The sequence below is a fragment of the Papaver somniferum genome, chromosome 5 (genome assembly GCF_003573695.1).
Source record: "Papaver somniferum cultivar HN1 chromosome 5, ASM357369v1, whole genome shotgun sequence".
In the NCBI taxonomy this organism is placed as follows: domain Eukaryota; kingdom Viridiplantae; phylum Streptophyta; class Magnoliopsida; order Ranunculales; family Papaveraceae; genus Papaver; species Papaver somniferum.
In genome coordinates, this window is record NC_039362.1 from 106,028,661 (window position 1) to 106,047,934 (window position 19,274).

At 38.2% G+C, this 19,274-nt stretch overlaps 1 protein-coding gene across 1 annotated transcript; it reads left to right on the plus strand.

The window, feature by feature from the left end:
• The first annotated feature begins 2,817 nt into the window (after positions 1-2,817).
• On the plus strand, positions 2,818-17,858 carry LOC113279421. Its single transcript, XM_026528116.1, has 5 exons — positions 2,818-2,982; positions 3,081-4,177; positions 4,343-4,541; positions 4,814-4,918; positions 17,535-17,858. Exons 1-5 carry the CDS (start codon positions 2,818-2,820, stop codon positions 17,856-17,858), a joined length of 1,890 nt encoding a protein of 629 aa, XP_026383901.1.
• Positions 17,859-19,274: the final 1,416 nt, after the last annotated feature.

Sequence of the window (19,274 nt, forward strand, 5' to 3'; positions counted from 1 at the left end):
TTGGACCTAATACGAGCAATTGTGCAAATTAGGTCAAAACTGTGAAAATTGATGGGACCGGATTCCGTGAGCCAAAGAGCCAATCTTGGTCGGTAAAGACAGCGTGCTCGTGTCCCCAAGGCGTCCGTGTCTCAGTCCTGAGAATTTTGATATTTTCTGGCGTGCAACTGAGCATCATTCGAGAAAATATGCCAAAATTAGGGTTTCGACGAAACTGAGGAAAACACCATGAGATGATGAAAAATAATTATAAAATAAGGAATGAGGAGACATGGGACCTCCGTGGTCAAGGTATGGTCGGCCGGTCATGACCACGGTCTCGTGGTGCCTTTTCCTAAATTTTATAATATTTTGATGATTTTATGAAAAATTCATGAATTTTGAGAAATTTGATGAATTTAGGGAGTTTCCATGAATTGAAGGAGTTTTCATGAGTTCATGGAAGCAAAATATTAAAATAATAAAAACACGGGCGTGTGGGACCATGGAGGCATGCCGGCCGGCTATGGACCGGTCCCACGAGTTTTTTCATAATTTTTTAATATTTTTAGGTATTTTTGATGATTTGAGGGAATTTTTCCTAATTTGAGAGAAATACCATAAAATCAAGGAATTTGATGAATTCAAGGAAAATAGGATAAATAATAATAAAATAATAAAACAAAGGGCATGTGGGACCGGCTAGGGCATGGCCGGCCGGCTAGTGGCCCGATCCCACAAGTTTTCATAATTTTATTTTATTTTATTATTATATGATGATTTGTGCAAAAAATACCATGAAATCAAGGAGTTTTTTCATGAAATTAGAGAAATAATAATAATAATAAAATAATGAGAAACCGTGAGGTGTGGGGCCGGCTGGGACAAAGGCATGGCCGGTTGGCCAACGGTCACGCCTCACACTTCTTTTCTTAATTTTATATTATTTTTTACGAATTTATGAAAATACCATGAAACCGAGGAGTTTCCTCGAGATGAAGGAGATTTGATAAAATGAGAGAATTTTCATCAAATCATGGAAAATAATAAAAATGCATTAAAAATATAAAACTGGCGTGGGATTGACCATGACACGGTTGGTCGATCGTGTGTCCGTGCTCCCAGCACCCTGGTCAATATTTTTAATTATTTATTATTTTCTTCTCTATTTTGCATAGGTCCATCGTTTCGTTGTATTTTTGAAATACTCGTTCGTGCAGTGACAGTTAGTGTATCGTCGTTGAATACACCTTCACCATTTGAATCGGGGCTTACTGAGAGGTAGCTCAGACGCCCGGTTGTTGATTATTTATTACTAATTGTGGAATTCGGTGGAGAATAATTCACAAAACTGAGAAATAAGATGTTTATTATTAATTCATAAGATCAGCTGAGGATTCGACTACGAATTCAGAATAATAAAATGAGCATTACCATTCCATGGGATCGTAGGTTCGACCATAGAATCGGAGTAATTAAGATTTATCTATTACCATTTATGAGACCAGTTGTGGATTCGATCATGAAATCGGAGTAATGAGATAATATAGTTATTGCTATTCTATGAGATCAAGCTGTGGATTCGATCATAGAATCAGAAAAATTGTTTATTGCCATTCCATGGGACCAGTCGTGGATTCGACCATGGAATAGGAGCAATTGTTATTGCCATTCCATGGGACCAGTCGTGGATTCGACCATGGAATAGGAGCAATTGTTATTGCCATTCCATGGGACCGGTCGTGGATTCGACCATGGAATAGGAGCAATTGTTATTTCCATTCCATGGGACCGGTCGTGGATTCGACCATGGAATAGGAGCAATTGTTATTGCCATTCCATGGGACCAGTCGTGGATTCGACCATGGAATAAGAGCAATTGTAATTAGGAATAATTAACTTTGTGGCTCTATACTAGCAGAGCAAGCTGTCTAGGAGCATTAATTATCCCGATATGAGCTTTTCGGTAAGTCATATCCTTTATATAGTCAGGGTAAACTCGTTGTTTGTTCCTGAAGACGTTATCGCTCTATACTAGCAGAGCAAACTGTCTAGGAGCCGTCCATCTCGTGATACTATATAGAAATAATCACTGAAAGTATTCAGTATTTATGAGATATGCCGTTGTCCAGTCGTGAGACTACATATCTACATGTACTCTGAGAGAAAGTACTCTCCGTTGAGAATTCGATGAGAGACCCATGTCTCAATACTCACGTCTGATTGCTGGATCGGAGCTTCGTATAATTATGAGTTTACGATTTTAGCCCTTGTCGAAAATCCACCTTCTACAAAAGTGAATTGTCTATTTGTGATGAGCTTAAATAGGATGTTTTAGCTCTTAACTCATTACAAGAAGTTCCACAAAAGTATGATGCGTCTTATGTTTCCTTGCCGATTACTAATGAGAAACTTTTACCGTCGATTGTGCAGGCACCTATCCTTGAGTTGAAACCTCTTCCGGATCACCTCAAATACATACATTTAGGTGATAAGGAAGAGTTGCCGGTGATCATTGCCAATCACCTTACCAAGGTGCAAGAGGAGAAACTTGTTCGAATGCTAAGAGAGTACAAGTCTGCCATTGGGTGGACCATTGCCGATATCAAAGGAATCAGCCTTCCACATGTATGCACCGAATACTTCTTGAGGAGGGGGAAAAACCAACAAGAGAAGCTCAACGTCGCTTGAACCCTCCGATGATGGAAGTAGTCAAGAAAGAAATCCTGAAGTTGTTGTATGTCGGGGTTATCTATCCCATATCCGATAGCAAATGGGTGAGCCCGGTTCAAGTCGTTCCAAAGAAGTCCGGTATCACCGTGGTGAAAAACGAAGATAATGACTTGGTTCCAACAAGAATTCAGACCGGTTGGAGAGTTTGCATTGATTACCGGAAGCTTAACTCTACCACCCGAAAGGACCATTTCCCCTTACCTTTCATTGCTCAAATGCTTGAAAGATTGGATGGACACTCTCACTATTGCTTTCTTGACGGTTTTTCAGGTTATAACCAGATTGTAATAGTTCCGGAAGATCAATAAAAGACTACGTTTACTTGTCCCTTTGGCACTTTTGCGTATAGACGTATGCTATTTGGCTAGTGCAATGCTCCAGCCACTTTTCAACGTTGTATGGTAAGTATATTCTCAGAATATGTGGAAAGCATCATAGAAGTGTTTATGGATGATTTTAGCGTGTATGGTGATTCTTTTGACAAGTGCTTAGATAACCTTACACTTATTCTTAAACGATGCGTAGAAACTAATCTTGTGCTTAATTGGGAAAAGTGTCACTTTATGGTAAATCATGGGATTGTACTAGGCCATGTTATATCCTCTAGGGGGTTAGATGTGGACAAGGATAAGATAGATTTGATCCGGAACTTACAATACCCCACAACTGTGAGGGAGGTTCGCTCTTTTCTTGGTCATGCAGGTTTTTATAGGAGATTCATCAAGGATTTATCCAAGATTGCAATGCCCATGTGTATACTTTTGCAGAAAGATGTGGCCTTTGATTGTGACAAAGAATGCAAGGAAGCTTTTGACACCTTGAAAGAGTTGTTAACTACCACACCAATTATCAAACCACCGGACTGGAGAAAGCCATTTGAGTTGATGTGTGATGCAAGTGATTATGCCGTTGGAGCCGTGTTGGGACAACGAGATGGTAAAGTTCCATATGCCATTTATTATGCTTCTAGAACTCTCAACGGCGCACAAATCAATTACTCCACTACTGAAAAGGAGCTCTTGGTCATAGTATTTGCACTAGAGAAGTTTAGATCTTACTTGGTGGGTACAAAGGTGGTGGTTTTCTCCGACCATGCTGCACTTCGATACTTGCTCACAAAGAAGGATGCCAAGCCAAGGCTCATAAGGTGGATTCTTCTCCTTCAAGAGTTCAACTTGCAAATCAAGGACAAGAAGGGCAGTGAGAATACCGTAGCGGATCATATAAGCAGATTGGTTGTGTCCGAAGAAGCGATTCATTTACATGATAGTTTCCCGGATGAGCAACTATTTGCGGTTGTTGGCACAACTCCATGGTACGCTGATATTGTTAACTTCTTGGTGACGGGACAAGTACCTAGTTCCATGTCTACATTTCAGAAACACAAGCTCAATAAGATTGCCAAGAAATATATATGGGATGAACCTTATTTGTGGAAGCATTGCTCTGATCAAATGATCCGCAGGTGCGTACTCGAATCCGAGTTCCAATTAATTCTGAATTTTTGTCACTCATATGCTTGTGGTGTCCATTTCGGAGCCAAGAGGACAGCCCTCAAGGTTCTCTAAAGTGGTTTTTATTGGCCTACATTGTTCAAGGATGCATATTTATTTTGCAAGGCTTGTGATAGGTGTCAAAGGACAGGCAATCTAGGTACTAGAAACCAAATGCCGCAAACACCAATTCTCGCTGTTGAGATTTTTGATGTTTGGGGTATCAATTTTATGGGGACTTTTGTGAATTCCAATGGGAAATTTTATATACTTCTTGATGTAGATTATGTTTCTAAGTGGGTGGAGGCTAAAGCCACCCCGACTAATGATTCTCAAGTTGTTTGTGAGTTTGTGAAGGAACATATCTTTTTTAGATTTGGTACACCTCGAGTGGTGATTAGTGATGGAGGTTCGCACTTCAAGAGATCCTTTCACGCTCTTCTAAAGAAGTATAATATTTCTCATAAAGTTGGCACACCGTATCATCCACAAACGAGCTGTCAAGATGAAATTTTCAACCGGGAGATTAAGTCCATCCTTGAGAAGACGGTGAATGTTACAAGGAAGGATTGGATTTATAGACTCAATGAAGCTTTGTGGGCGTATAGGACAGCTTACTAGACACCATCAATATGTCTCCTTTTAGGCTTGTCTATGGTAAACCTTGCCATCTTCCGGTTGAACTTGAACACAAAGCTTATTGGGCTATCAAGGTATGTAATATGGAATTAGATGCAGCTGGTGAACATAGGAAACTTCAACTCAATGAGTTAGAAGAGATACGTAATGATGCATATGAAAGTTTACGCATTTACAAAGAAAATACCAAAGCTTTCCATGATAAAATGATTTCCCGAAAGAGTTTTGAAGTAGGGAAGAAAGTTCTTTTATTCCATTCTCGTCTTAAATTGTTTCCCGGTAAACTTAGGTCCAGATGGGTTGGACCATTTGTTGTTACTAATGTGTTTGCGCATGGTGCAGTTGAAATTATTAGTCCCAAAACATGGCTGGTTTCCAAGGTCAACGACCAACGTTTGAAACCATACTATGATCAATTTGTGAAGGAGAATCTGGATATGGTCACATTGAGTGATCCACTCCCTCTGGAGGAGTAATTGGAGCTGAAAGTCGGGCTGGCGACTTTAAACCAAGCGCTAAGTGGGAGGCAACCCACCGGTTTTGTATCTTTATCTTTATCTTTTTATTTGTAAGCATTTTATCTTTGTTTTCTTGTTTTGCATATCATTTGAGAAATTTCCCACCTTGAACTTTACTTTGAATGACTAAATTTTACATTGAGGACAATGTAAAGTTTAAGTGTGGGGGAGCATTTATATGTTTTTAAAGTTTGTTGCCTTTAGTTAAAAAAAAAAGAAAAAAAAGAAAAATATATAAAAAAAATTGCTTTATAAACTCCTAAATCTAGAAACTTGTGCCTTTAGGATGACACTACCAATATAAGTGGATGGAACCATCTTGATTGCAGGAGTTGAGGAACCCATTAACTAAAAGGACGGACAAAGCTCATGTGCTAGAAATAATATGATAGTTGTTACCATATCTCGAAATGTCACCATATCACCTTCTGTTTTTATTTTTGAAATATTTTCTTGTTTCTCTAAGTGATTTGGTGGGTCACTAGCATCGAATTTTTATTACTGATAGGATGAAATAGAGTGACTGAGTTACAAAAAAAAAAGACCAGACCAATTAGACCAATCGGAGCGTATATACAAAAAAAAATAAAAAAATCAGATTGACACTTTGATGCAATATGTGTGTGTTCTCCCTGTCTCCGTCGCCTAAGCAAGAGTGGAATGCAGGATCCATGAGAATTACCATGTAATCTGCTGACAAGAAGCATGCGCTTGGATCCAAAAGATCTAATCATGTTGTCAATTAAAAGGAAAAAAAAGAAAAAAGAAAAAAATTTGTTATTATTGTTCAATAAAATCGACTCATGGTTCCCTTGTATATGCCAGTTGAGTTGATTTAGAATTAAGATTGTCGACCGCTGGTTCCCTTGTATATGCCAGCTGTGTTGACACTAGAATTCAGACCAGTATCTCAATCCAATAGGATTCATAGGTTCATCTTGGCGGTGAACTTCAGACAGATTTGGGAAACATCGATCACTTGTTAACATTCGCAAACATCTACCTCTATATCCATCTTCTTAATCTATTCATTTGTGATTGTGGTTAGTTAGATTCCGAGTATTGTGGTTTGTTCAACTTTCTGAGTAGAGCTTTGTTTATATATGAATTGAATTTCCATTAAGGTACCTCCTCCTGTAGTCATTTTGGATTCGTTCATAGACTCTTCACAGGTAGTTGGAATTTGGAGTAAAAAGTTTTGTAGGTACACCTCTTGTAAAACTTCACGAGACTAAAACTCGTTTACCAGGGACACCTAGGGTTCAAAGGTTTGTTATACGTGCTAAGTGTGACCGTAGCCTCGACGACACGGAGTTGTATGTATGTTTTAGAATTATTTTGTTTGGTTTGCTCGAGGACTAGCAAAGTCTAAGTGTGGGGGAATTTGATAGGTGTCTAAAACACCTTAATATTCATCTATTGTTTATGCTTTCTTTGCTAAATTTTCTTGTAAATTATGTATCTTATGTTTGCTTTTGAGTTTTAGGTACTTTGGAGTCATTTGGAACAAAAGAAGAAGAAACGTCGCATAAAAGGGAAAGGCGGATTATTTCTCATTATTTACTTTTATTTCTTCATCTCTGTCTGAAAAGCATGCCGACTTTAGTGATGCAAATTCTTATGTCTGAAGAGCATGGAAACTTTAGTGATTAAGAGACATTGAAGAGAAGAAGTGAATTTGAGAAATAAGAGAATTCAAAGAAGAGCAAAAGCGCCATGCTAATAATCTGGAGTCTTGGCGGCAGGGAACTAGGAGATGAACTCTGAACTCATGGAAATTGAGTCACGAGCTAGTTGGACTGCACATGCTTATTTGAAAGCAGTCATGGGTGTAGGATCAGAATCTCGCAGCAATAATGCCTCAGCGAAATTATCAGCAACACAACACAACAACATCGCAGAACAATATCATAAATGACATAATAAACGACGCCAACTAAATCATGAGAAAAATATGACGGCCCTGCGAAAATTAGAGAGTTTGCGAGATTAACATTTGTAAGGTCGCGAGAATGTCGCAAGCCATATCCGAAAATAAAGGACATATTAGTTGTCATCCACTATGTAATTCCCTATAAATAGCCGCTCAGTTGTAAAGGAAAGGGAGAGATATTTTCTGATTGAGAAGCAAGTAAATAGGAGAGAGAAAATCTAGAGCAGTGGTTATTCTTAATTCCTTTATCTTTTCTTGTAAGATTGTTCAAAGATTCATCAATAAAATTAAGATTGTTAATCTAAAATGAGTTGAATGTTAATGAAATCTTATGAGGGGTGTAGTGTAGGATTTCCTGCAACTACATAATGGCGCTAGAAACAGGGAGGCTGAAGATTGTTGTTGAGATTGTTCAAATCAAGAAAGTGATTAAACAAATCAGTGAACCAGTTAAAAGAAAAATGATTAGAGTCAATAAAGATGACAAAAGATTGGTGTATAATATGATAAAAAAAACAATGGTTAATGAATTCCATGAAAACATCAAAGGAAGGATACATAAACGAGATTTTGAAGGAAGGAAGGTTATGGCGGTAGAAAAGACATCACCGTTGAAAGATTGAGAAAAGCAAAAAATCACATTCATGGCGGCAGAAATACCAAAAGAAAATTTGAACCACACATCTCCATTGGTTATTACAGTGCCTATTACGCGAAAAGAGAAGGGGACAACAACAAAATCCACGGAAGAATGAACATTGAACAAAACTTTAGTCGATACAGGAAGTTCAGTGGATATAATATTTTATCATGCGTTCAGGGGAATGGGATTTAAAGATGAAGAAATGTCCAGTTCAACATATCTTGTTCATGGCTTTGGAAAATCCACAACAAAACCTAAAGGAGAAATAGTGGTACGAATTCCACTAGGAGAGATCGAAACACAAGTGACACTATGCGTGGTGGATATGGAATCGCCATATAATATGTTGCTAGGAAGACCATGGATACATGCGATAAAAGCTGTAGTATCAACGTTGCATCAATGTATTAAATTCCCCACACCAAATGGAATAGGTGAAATCAGATGAGATGTTGACAATGCGAAATTATGTCATCAAATTGAAGTAAAGCATTATGAAGGACGAGCAAAAAAGTAACAATTTCGCAGAAAGTTGGCAAAGGAGGCAAAGAAAGAAGAAGAATTTAGAGTGTACACGATAAGGGAAAAAGAAGGCAGGGGAATACCCAGTGAAATTTCGGAAGAAGGAGAAGGACCTCTGAAAACAATAAAAGAACCAACACCAATGGGAGAACCCAAGTCCAGTTACACTGCCGCAGAACCAACAAAAGAAGTAAACGTTGGGACTATAGAAGAACCGCTAATATTGAGAATTGGAACCAAGATGGATGTAGAAGAAAAAGAAAGAACTGTTAACCTTTTGCGAGAATATAAAGACATTTTCGCAGGGAGCATGAATGATATACCGGGAATAGATACATCAATTACATGTCACAAGCTGGAGATTAACAAGAATGTGAGACCATTTAAACAAAGAATAAGAAAAATCACAACAACCCACCATTCCCAAATAGAAGAAGAACTACAGAAAATGCTTGATGCAGGAATTATAAGAGAAGCTAAATACCCAGAGTGGATAGCGAACATGGTCATTGTTCCAAAGAAAAACAAAGGAATAAGGATTTGCATAGATTTCACTGATTTAAACAAAGCCTGCCCTAAAGATAGCTTTTCGTTACCAGATATTCCTCAAATGGTGGAATCAGCAGCGGGAAATGATAGGGTATCGTCTTTAGATGGGTACAAAGGATATAACCAGATCCCTCTCGCTGAAGAAGATCAAGAGCATACTGCTTTTTTCGCCCCTAGAGGTTTATATTGTTACACGAAAATGCCATTTGGTTTGCGAAATGCGGGAGCAACATACCAAAGAATGGTAGAGAAGGTGTTCGCGAAATGGATACACAAAACATTAGAAGTATACGTGGACGACATGTTAAAGAGTAAAGAAGCCAAAGACCATGTATAGGACCTGAGGGAGATTTTTGAACAAATGCGGCAGTATGACATTAAACTGAATCCTGAGAAGTGTACCATTGGAGTTGCATCAGGAAATTTTTTAGGCTACATTGTATCAAAGGAAGGAATACAGGTTGATCCAGAAAAGTGCAAGCAGTTCGTGACATGCCAACACCAGCAACAATAAAAGATGTACAAAGTTGAATGGACTTTTAGCTTCGCTAGGGAGATTCATTTCGCGATCATCAGACAAATGCAAGTATTTTTTCGATATACTCAAGAAGGGTGCGAAATTCAAATGGACTGATGAATGCGAAAAAGCTTTTCAAGGGATCAAAGAACATCTTATGAATACATCTATTTTACAAAAAGCAGAATCAGGAGAAGAGTTATTAATCTATCTTGCGACGACGTCGCATGCATTAAGTGTCGTGTTATTGCGAATAGACGCAGGAGTGGAGAAACCCATCTATTACATTAGCAAAACTTTTAATACTGCCGAGAAGAATTACTCAAAGATTGAGAAGCTAATCTTAGCATTAGTTTATGCATCATTTAAGCTCCGCATATATTTTCAAGCGCACAAAATAAAGGTATTAACAAAAGTACCAATTGAATCAGTGATGAAGAATTCAAAAAGATCAGGAAGAGTGGAGAGATGGAATGCACAAGTAGGCCACTTTGATATTAAATATGAAATTTTGTCTTCACCAAAATCACAAGTTGTTGCAGATTTCTTGGCAGAATTTCCTTTAGAAGAAGATGAAGCGGTAGAAGAAATGATGGATATAGAAGAAGAACACGGAGATCCAAAAGACTTATTAACAGAACCAAATAGATGGGAGATATTGGTAGATGGATCATCAAATGGAGAAGGCAATGGAGTTGGAATTGTTTTAATTTCGCCAGAAGGAGCGAAGATGGCTTTTTCATTCAGATTGGAATTCGCATCCACTAATAACGAAACGGAATATGAAGCTGTGATACATGCCTTAAAGTTCGCAATAGAAATGAAACTAGAAAATGCCAGGATCACTAGTGATTCGCAGCTAGTTATTCGCCAAATAAAGGGAGAGTACACTACAAATGAACCATCCTTGAAGAAATACAAGAAGCTCGTTGAAGAATTGTCAGCGAAAATCCCAAAAATAAAATGGAGGCACATTTCAAGGAAGGATAACAGACTCGCAGACGCTTTTGCTTTCATCTCAAGCATGATGACAGATCCAACTGCGAGATGCATAAAAATACAGACACTTCTGTCACCATCAATCAATAAAGAAGAAGAAGAAGTGAACGTGATGATAATAGACGGTGGAGAAGAAGAACAAACGAACAATATCGCAGATTGGAGAACAGAACTTCATGCATATTTGGCGAAAGGAGAAACACCAAGAAATAGATTGGAAGCACACAAGTTAAAAATCCGCGCAACAAATTATGAATTAAGAGATGGGTTGCTATACCGAAAATCCTTTAATGGACCATCACTCAGATGTTTGACACGAGAAGAAGGAGAAAAGGTGCTAAAAATGTTACATAGTGGGGATGCTGGCAATCATAGCGGGGGAAGATCTTTGGCACATAGAGCAAAAATGCAAGGCTATTACTGGCCATACATGCACGAAGATGCAAAAAAAATATCAAGACGTTGCGAAGATTGTCAGCGGCATGGAAAGAAAATACATGCACCTGGAGCACCATTGTCATCTTCAACCAGTGTGTGGCCTTTTGGAAAGTGGGGCTTAGATATTGTGGGGCCATTTTTACCAGGATCTGGACAAAGAAGATACTTAATAGTCGCAACAGATTATTTCACAAAATGGACAGAAGTGAAGGCAGTACAACATATTCGCGACAAAGATATCTTTACATTCATATTCGAAAATATCATTTGCAGATTCGGAATTCCTGCGCAGTTGGTATCTGATAATGGGAAACAGTTTGAAGGACAGAACATAGAAATGTTACTTAATGCATTTAAGATAAAATGTGGAAAGTCTACTCCTTTGTATCCACAAGCTAATGGGCAGGCAGAGGCAACAAACAAAACAATTGCAGATATATTAAAGAAGAAATTAGAAGGACATCATAGAGCATGGTGCGAACAAGTACATAATGCAGTATGGGCTTATAATACAACTAGAAGAGAAGCTACTGGAATGTCACCTTTTTGTTTAACATACGGAGTTGAAGCGGTGTTACCAACAGAAGTTGTTATTCCGACAACAAAGAGAGAAGCTTGGGAGAAAAATCTTAGTGCGGGTTTGATCTTAAGCAAACTTGATGAATTAGAAGAAAAAGAGAAAGAGCTTTACAACATATGGAGAATTATCAGCGAAGATTAGCCCGAGAATATAATAAACGTGTCAAAGTACGCGAATTCCAACCAGGAGATTTAGTTCTGCGAGAGACACCAATATATCAGCGAGAAAATGGTGGAAAGTTAGCGAAAAAATGGGATGGACCTTACATCATTAAGGAGATAGTTGGAACAGAGCTTATAAATTAATGGATCCAGAAGGTAGAGATGTTGGTCATAGACTTGACAGACCATGGAACAGATTGTACTTAAAAAGATATTATCCGTAAGAAGCTTTGAGAAGTTATGGATTCTGAAAGAATAGTTGCGAGATTATTCATATCAAAACAAGATCATGATGTGCGAAACTTTCGCAGAGATAATCATAGAACAATGACATAAAAGAAAGGGGCGAACCTTTATGGCGTACACCCTAGTTCGCGAATAAAATTTCGCAAGAGGCAAATGTAAGACCTAAAGTACGTCATATAAGGGGGTACCTGTTGCATGGCTCAGGGAAAGGCTACACCGCCACCGGAACCTGAGTCATGGAGATTTGGGGTCAATAAAGCCCATCCGGGAGAGGCACCTTGGATTCTCAGCTTAAGCATATGACTTAGGTTGGGCGACTAAGGTAATAAGGACTCTCCCAAGGAGTGCAGAATCTGATCAAGGCGCCGAGGTACACGGTTGAGTCAAGAGTGCCAGGGGCGTCTGGAGCGTACCTTGCCATTCTTGACAAGTCTTGGCTTATACTGCACTCGGCCCGAAGAAAACCCCACTTAGGGTGCAGTCTCGTAACCATAAACCCTATAGGTAAAAGGGATAAGAGGCTGCGAAAACAACTGGTTGTTGTTAAGACTGGATGGGAGGAGCTAACCTTGTATGGTAGAAGTACGCCTCCTTGAAGGGGAACCAGGGGGAGATAAGGGCGGCACCCTCCATTAGGGAGTGATAAGTGTCTTAAGACGCAAATGTCATGAGGCTTTTTACTCGCAAGGGTATTAAGGCTTGTCATATTTGTGCAACAATCCTGAAGAGGCAATAATACAAGAAAAAGATAAGACGAGATCAATGGGTTTTCGCATGAAAGTGCGAAGACGTCCTGCGATTTCGTCGCAAGACGACAATGTAATGGGGCTTTATTTTCGCAAGAATATTTAGGCCTATCATATTGTCGCAACATTCCTGAAGAGGCAATAATACAAAAGAAAAAGTTAAGGCAAGATCAATGGGTTTTTGCATGAAAGTGCAAGGACGTCCTGCGATTTTGTCGCAATGACAAGAGGTGGCATAATAAGACCTTTAATTAGGAAGGAAAAATAAGACCACATGACAAAACAAAATATTTATAAGTATTCATAACAGATCATTTCTCGCAAGAAAGATAATGAGAGGCAAGTATGGGAATCAGTAAACAAGAGGCATTATCTTTCTCGCCAGCAAAATACTAAAAGAGAAAATTAATTCCAAAGTTGGTTGAAGAATATTATTCGCAAGAAATAATAAAGATGAAACAATTCAAGAAGATAGAACTAGATAAGAAGCTCATGCTTCAGTATTAATTCCAGTAGAAGGAGATAATGGACGCTCTTCGCCAATGTTCTCATTATCGCCAACCTCTCTTCATTTCGATTCTGATCTTCACCAAATAATTCCTTTGAGAGGGACTTCTTTTTCGCGCCACCTTGATTATCGCCAGCAATTACTTCTTTAGAAGAGATTTCTTTTGTTTTCATCTTGATTAGCACCAGCAGTTGCTTCCTTAGAAGGGATCTCTTCTCCATCTTCCAAAAGACTATTCTCTCCACCACTTTCATAATCATAATCACTGTCAGCAGGACGAGGAATTTCATCATCATCTACTTCCAAAGGTTCGATTGATGTAGGAGGAAGAGATTTGGACAATAAAATATCATTTACAAGGACTTCAGCCCGGAGATGAACTTGACGAAGAAGTGCTCTCTGATGATTCCTATCTTGAATATCCTTAAAGTAAGCAAGATAATCAAGTCTTCTTTCTGCTCGGTCGCGAGAACCAGTAAGGACAGAGACGAGTAGTGCATTTTCTTTGCGAATTTTGGCATATTTAGCCTCCAAAACAGAAATGGAGGAATGAAGATTTTTCTCAGACTCTGCGAAAAGTAGAATACAAAATTTCAGTAAGATGAAGAACTCAAAAAGATATGACAAAGAAAAGATAGTTAAGGCAGTCAAACTATTATGACTACCTTCCTTTTGCGAAATAAGGTGTTGAATCAAGGTCAGACAACTATTCTCCCAACGGTCCATCGCATCATCAAATTTATCTCCAACTAAACCTTTAAGTCGAGACTGAAGATTTTTCTCTTTAGAAATAAGAAAGGCATTTTTCTTCGCAAGAGAAGAATAAGATTCTTCTAATTTGGAATATTGTTCTTTAAGTTGATTCGCCTTTACACTTAAAGCTATTCTACCTTGAATGAGTGTATCTCTTTCAGCGATAGATGACTCTGTTACTTCTTTAAGTTCATTTCTCAAAGAGCGAAGAGATTGTTCTTGGTCATCACATACTTTCTGAAGGATGCTAAGTTGTTGCGAAGATATCGCCATCTTATTTAAACAAATTCGCTTCTCTTGAGATAGAGTTTTATTCTCATCTGATAAAGATTCCATCCCTAGATTAGCTTTAGTTAAAGAATAAGAGAGGCGAGATATTTCATTACTTAATAAATCTTGCCTCCGAACTAATTGGGTATTTTCATTGGTAAGATTATTTATATGATCAACAGAGTATGAATAGAGGTTATCTAATTGGTTATATTGATCCATCAAAATCTCTTTATCAACACGGGCTTCTTCAACAGATTCAAATTGATATCTCTCCATTATTCGTTTCTGGTTTAAGGCTTAACATGCGAAAGAGGGATTTCAAGGATAATTAAATATGGAAAGGATAAAATCATTAGAAAGGCAAATTGAAGACACAGATAAGGAAATCATACCTCTCAGTTCATCATTCTTCTTGCGAAGATTGTCGCGATCCAGCGAAACATTCTGGAGCTTTTGATTTTCGAGACGAAGAGCATACACTCTTTTTCCAAAGCTGTTTGCGAAGCAGCTCTGTCAGAGCCAAAATACTTACTCAGAATTTCGCAAATACCAGACTTGACAGGATCAATGGGAGACTTCTTGCCATCATCCAGGACCTCAGACAAAACTTTGAAAGCAATATCTATTCCTTCCACGGTTTCTTTCGAAAAAGGAAGAGGCTCAGGTAGAGAACTGGCAATGATAGAAGGTTGAGAAACATTATCAATAGGAGGAGAAGAAGTTTCATTCACAGAAGGATTAATAAGGGGGTTTCAATCATTGAAAGGTCAGTTGAAGAAATGAAATCTGAGGCAGCCTTTTCGCGAATTGGAGATAATGGTTTAACTTGCGAAGATGTCGCAGGAGATTTAGAAGAGATAAGTAAGTGGAATGGAACAGAGGTTTCAACGGTTTTAAGGTGGCGAGATTTCTTGAGAGGTTTGTTGGCATCCTTATCACCCTGCGAATCACAATCCAGATAAGAAACAGAGGCAACAATATTGTTATTAGAAAAGAATAATGTTTCTTACTACCTTCTGATTCGCAGACTTTCTTTTGTTTACAACAATCTTATGCTGCGATTTGGGAATATTAGGGTTCTGAACCGTAAATTTGGTGTTAGAGGCGTTTTTGCTGAAATAAAAACAGTATGGGAATCACATAAGCAACATCATCAAATAAAGCAGTAAGCAAGATCAATTTCAGCAAAACCCATAAGAAAGAAAAAAGAAAACTAACCTCGATGAATCCATGGAAAACACCAGCAGGAAGATTAATTCGTAAAAATTAAAAAGGAAGAAAGTTACGAACAGTGAAGATCTACAGAGGGAACAATATGGAGATGAAGAAGAAATTTAAAAGAATAAAAGAAGAAGAAAAAAGAAAAAGTTGCAATGGCAGAATTTATGGAAGAACAATAGAGTTGCAGAGATGAGAGAATAAAAAGAGAAGAGAAAGTAAAAAGAAAATGGAAAGAAGAGTAAGAAGAATATATAGAGAAGATTTTTTTACTTGAAGAAATAAACACCATTAATACGAAAAAGACGTGAGAGGTTGAAAAACAACGGTTACAGAAGACGTGTCAAGAAATAGATGGAAGAAAGGATAGTGTGATAAATGCAGAATATGAAGAGATGGACAGGTGCGGCATTTCTCACATCGTTCTCTACTTCGCAGAGAAGATATGAGAAGAGGCAAGATGTAGGATCGGAATCTCGCAGCAATAATGCCTCAGCGAAATTATCAGCAACACAACACAACAGCGTCGCAGAACAATATCAGAAATGACATAATAAACGACGTCAACTAAATCATGAGAAAAATGTGACGGTCCTGCGAAAATTAGAGAGTTTGCGAGATTAACATTTTTAAGGTCGGGAGAATGTCGCAAGCCATATCCGAAAATAAAGGACATATTAGCTGTCATCCACTATGTAATTCCCTATAAATAGCCGCTCAGTTGTAAAGGAAAGGGAGAGATCTTTTCTGATTGAGAAGCAAGTAAATATGAGAGAGAAAATCTAGAGCAGTGGTTATTCTTGATTCCTTTATCTTTTCTTGTAAGATTGTTCAAAGATTCATCAATAAAATTAAGATTGTTAATCTAAAATGAGTTGAATGTTAATGAAATCTTATGAGAGGTGTAGTGTAGGATTTCCTGCAACTACAATGGGCTTAACACTGGAGGGGCTCATTTGTACCAGCTAAAGAATTGGATTTCACCACCAAGGCACCGCACATGTGCAGATGTAGAAGAGAAAAATTAGGCCTTATTACAAGCAAAGAAGGGGATCGAATCCTTCATCACTTCAAGCTAGGAGACACAGCATTTCGTCATGTTGTTTGCCGGAGATCGAGATGGGTTAATAAAGATCAGCAGTTCCGTCAGAACCAGCCAAGAGAAGAAATGAGAATCAATACAGGAATCCAGAGCAGTTCAGGCAAGCTAGGAATGGGAGGATTCGAAGTAGTTTCTGCTTACAAGAACAAAGAAGGGTGTAGATCGAATTGCAGGCTGAATTAATGGAAGTTCTGAGCTCAATTTCAGCTGAAATATGATGCTGCTTTGATTGAATATGTGTGGTTGTTTACAGGGTTCAAGAGGAGTTGAAACTGGAGTTCTTGTGAATCTGTGATGAAATAGGAGATGGGTACACTTCAGTGGTCTAATCTGGAGTTCAAAGAGAAATCTACAGACGTGTGTTTTGCTGTCTGATTTTGGTGGATTGTTTGGAAGGGTAGATGGCTGGAGTTTACAGGGGGTTCAGGCACACAATGGTGGTGGTATTGAACAAATTTTGTTTAGAAATCAGTTGCAAGAATGAGTTGCAGCTGGTTATGAACTGGCCTGAAGTTGAGATTGCATAATGGATGTTGTGTTGCAGCCAGGGATGGAGATGTGCAAGTTATGCAGAGACGATACTTAGCCTGAGAAGAAATGTTGCAGTTGGCTTAGCTGTTGATGGTACTGAATTGTGCATGGGAGGTCTGAATGAATGAATGTATAAATGATTGTGAACTGTGCAACATGATGGTGTAGATGAATGTTAGGTTTACAGGTGATTGCAGTTCAGATGGAACTGAGAAATATTGAGCTGGTGGTTGCAATTGGAGACAGCTAGGTCAAGGAGTTATGTGATGTTGATATGTACTGAAAAAGGTAGCAAGTTGCAATGGAACTGATGTTGTGTACGGTGTTGAATATATGAGTAGTTGGTGTCGATATTAAGCTTGGTGTTGAACTGTTGCTGTTGCGAATGGACTGAGCTGAGTTGGTGGTTCAGCTGACTACCGAAGGAATTTGCTGTGTGTGAATGAATTGCAGGTGCGGAATGAGAAGAGAAATAGAAAGCTGGTGATGAATGTTTATGAAGGCTACATGCAGAATAACTTTAGGGTGATGCTGTTGAGTGTTGCAGAAGCTGAGAAAGATATTGAAGTGCAGTGGAGTGGAGTATGGCCTGAGTCTGAGAAGTGGAATGGTTGCAACTGTTGTTTGCATTTTGAAGATTCTGTAATTGCAGATGGTGATGAGCTTCAGGTTACAAGGAGGAATACAGAGGCATCATGGCGTGGCATTAAGATTGGCATGTGCAACTATGGCCTAGGCCAAGTCGATTCAGCTGAGTCAGGGAAACTGACTCAGTAACTTACTCAATCCACTGACTGTTAACTTGACTGTTAGATTTAGCCGGCCAGTTTTTCCGATCAATTCTTGGGACTTTGAGCTGCACTTTTGGGCAGAGCTTCTACATGGGTATTTCTCTTATTTGGGCTTGGTGGACACATTGGAGATGGGCTATTGAAGACTTAACCTAAGAAGAGACATAAAAGGGAAGATTTCTACTTCTTTGTTTATCACGTATTCTACTTGGAGCTTTTTGGAGATAGCCGCAACTAGGGTTTGCTTTCATATTTATTTTCCATCTTCTTTTCATTATCATTATTGTGATTACGATGAACTCCATAGTTATGAGTAACTAAAACTATTTTTGATTGAGGGTGATTTCAAATCCCGAAATATGAACTCATGATTGATATGCAATAGCTCATTTTCTCGCAAGTTTAGTTATTGTTTGATTTCTACCATGCTAATAATGCTTATGGATTGTTCCTTAATTGTTTAAGTTCGAAATTAAATAGTTATGTCACAATCTTATTGCTAGTTTAGATTTTATTCGACCCGTAATTGTCTAGAGAATTAAACACAAGTAGCAATATGTGGGTATTGATGATGGGACTTTGTTAAGTACCCATATGTAGAAATTGACACTAGTAGGTGATTCATGCTTTTGAGTTCATCACTATGAACAATCTTTTATCTCATAAAACTTAGGGCATTTGTTTAAGTCACACCTAGTAAGCGTACCTCTAGGAAACTTGGCAAGTAGAATCCGGTAGCCGAGCGCTTCCGTATCCGGTGAGCTTAGGAGATAATAACGGGATAGTTGAGCGTACTAATTTTCCTAGGGTTGTTAGTAACAAGATAATGCGAAGAACATGCTATATATCAATTTGGTTTACGTTTCGTGGTCGAGAATGATTCCTCAATCAATTCCATCTTATATTTAAATACAACTTTGTGATTTTCAGAATTTCTACAAAAAAAAATAATCTTGTTAAGAGTAATTCTATAACAACTTTTTGCTCAAAGACCTCCCTTGGGATGAATCCGTTTTCATTCTATTACTTGCTAGTGTAAAGAAAAGTAGAAAATATTATTTGCTAGTCTGACACCTCGTCAATTGGAAATTGATTGATCCTTGGATATTGGACTTTGGTACCATCCAAGTTTATATCTCTTGTATTTGATAAAGACTCACAGATTTCTATTTGTTTGAGTATAGATCAAATCGAAAGATAGAGCTATTAACTCCTTGATATAATTTTTATTAAGATTGAGTCTGACTATCTAGTTGATTCTCTTAAAAGTATATTCGAGTTAGTCCATACAGATTGCTAATTGAAATATTGGGTGAGGTTGTTAGACCCCCGCATTTTCAAGGATGTGATTCGTGATAGAGTTGTCGCAGTTGGACTAAAGACATACAAAGATGTTCTTAAT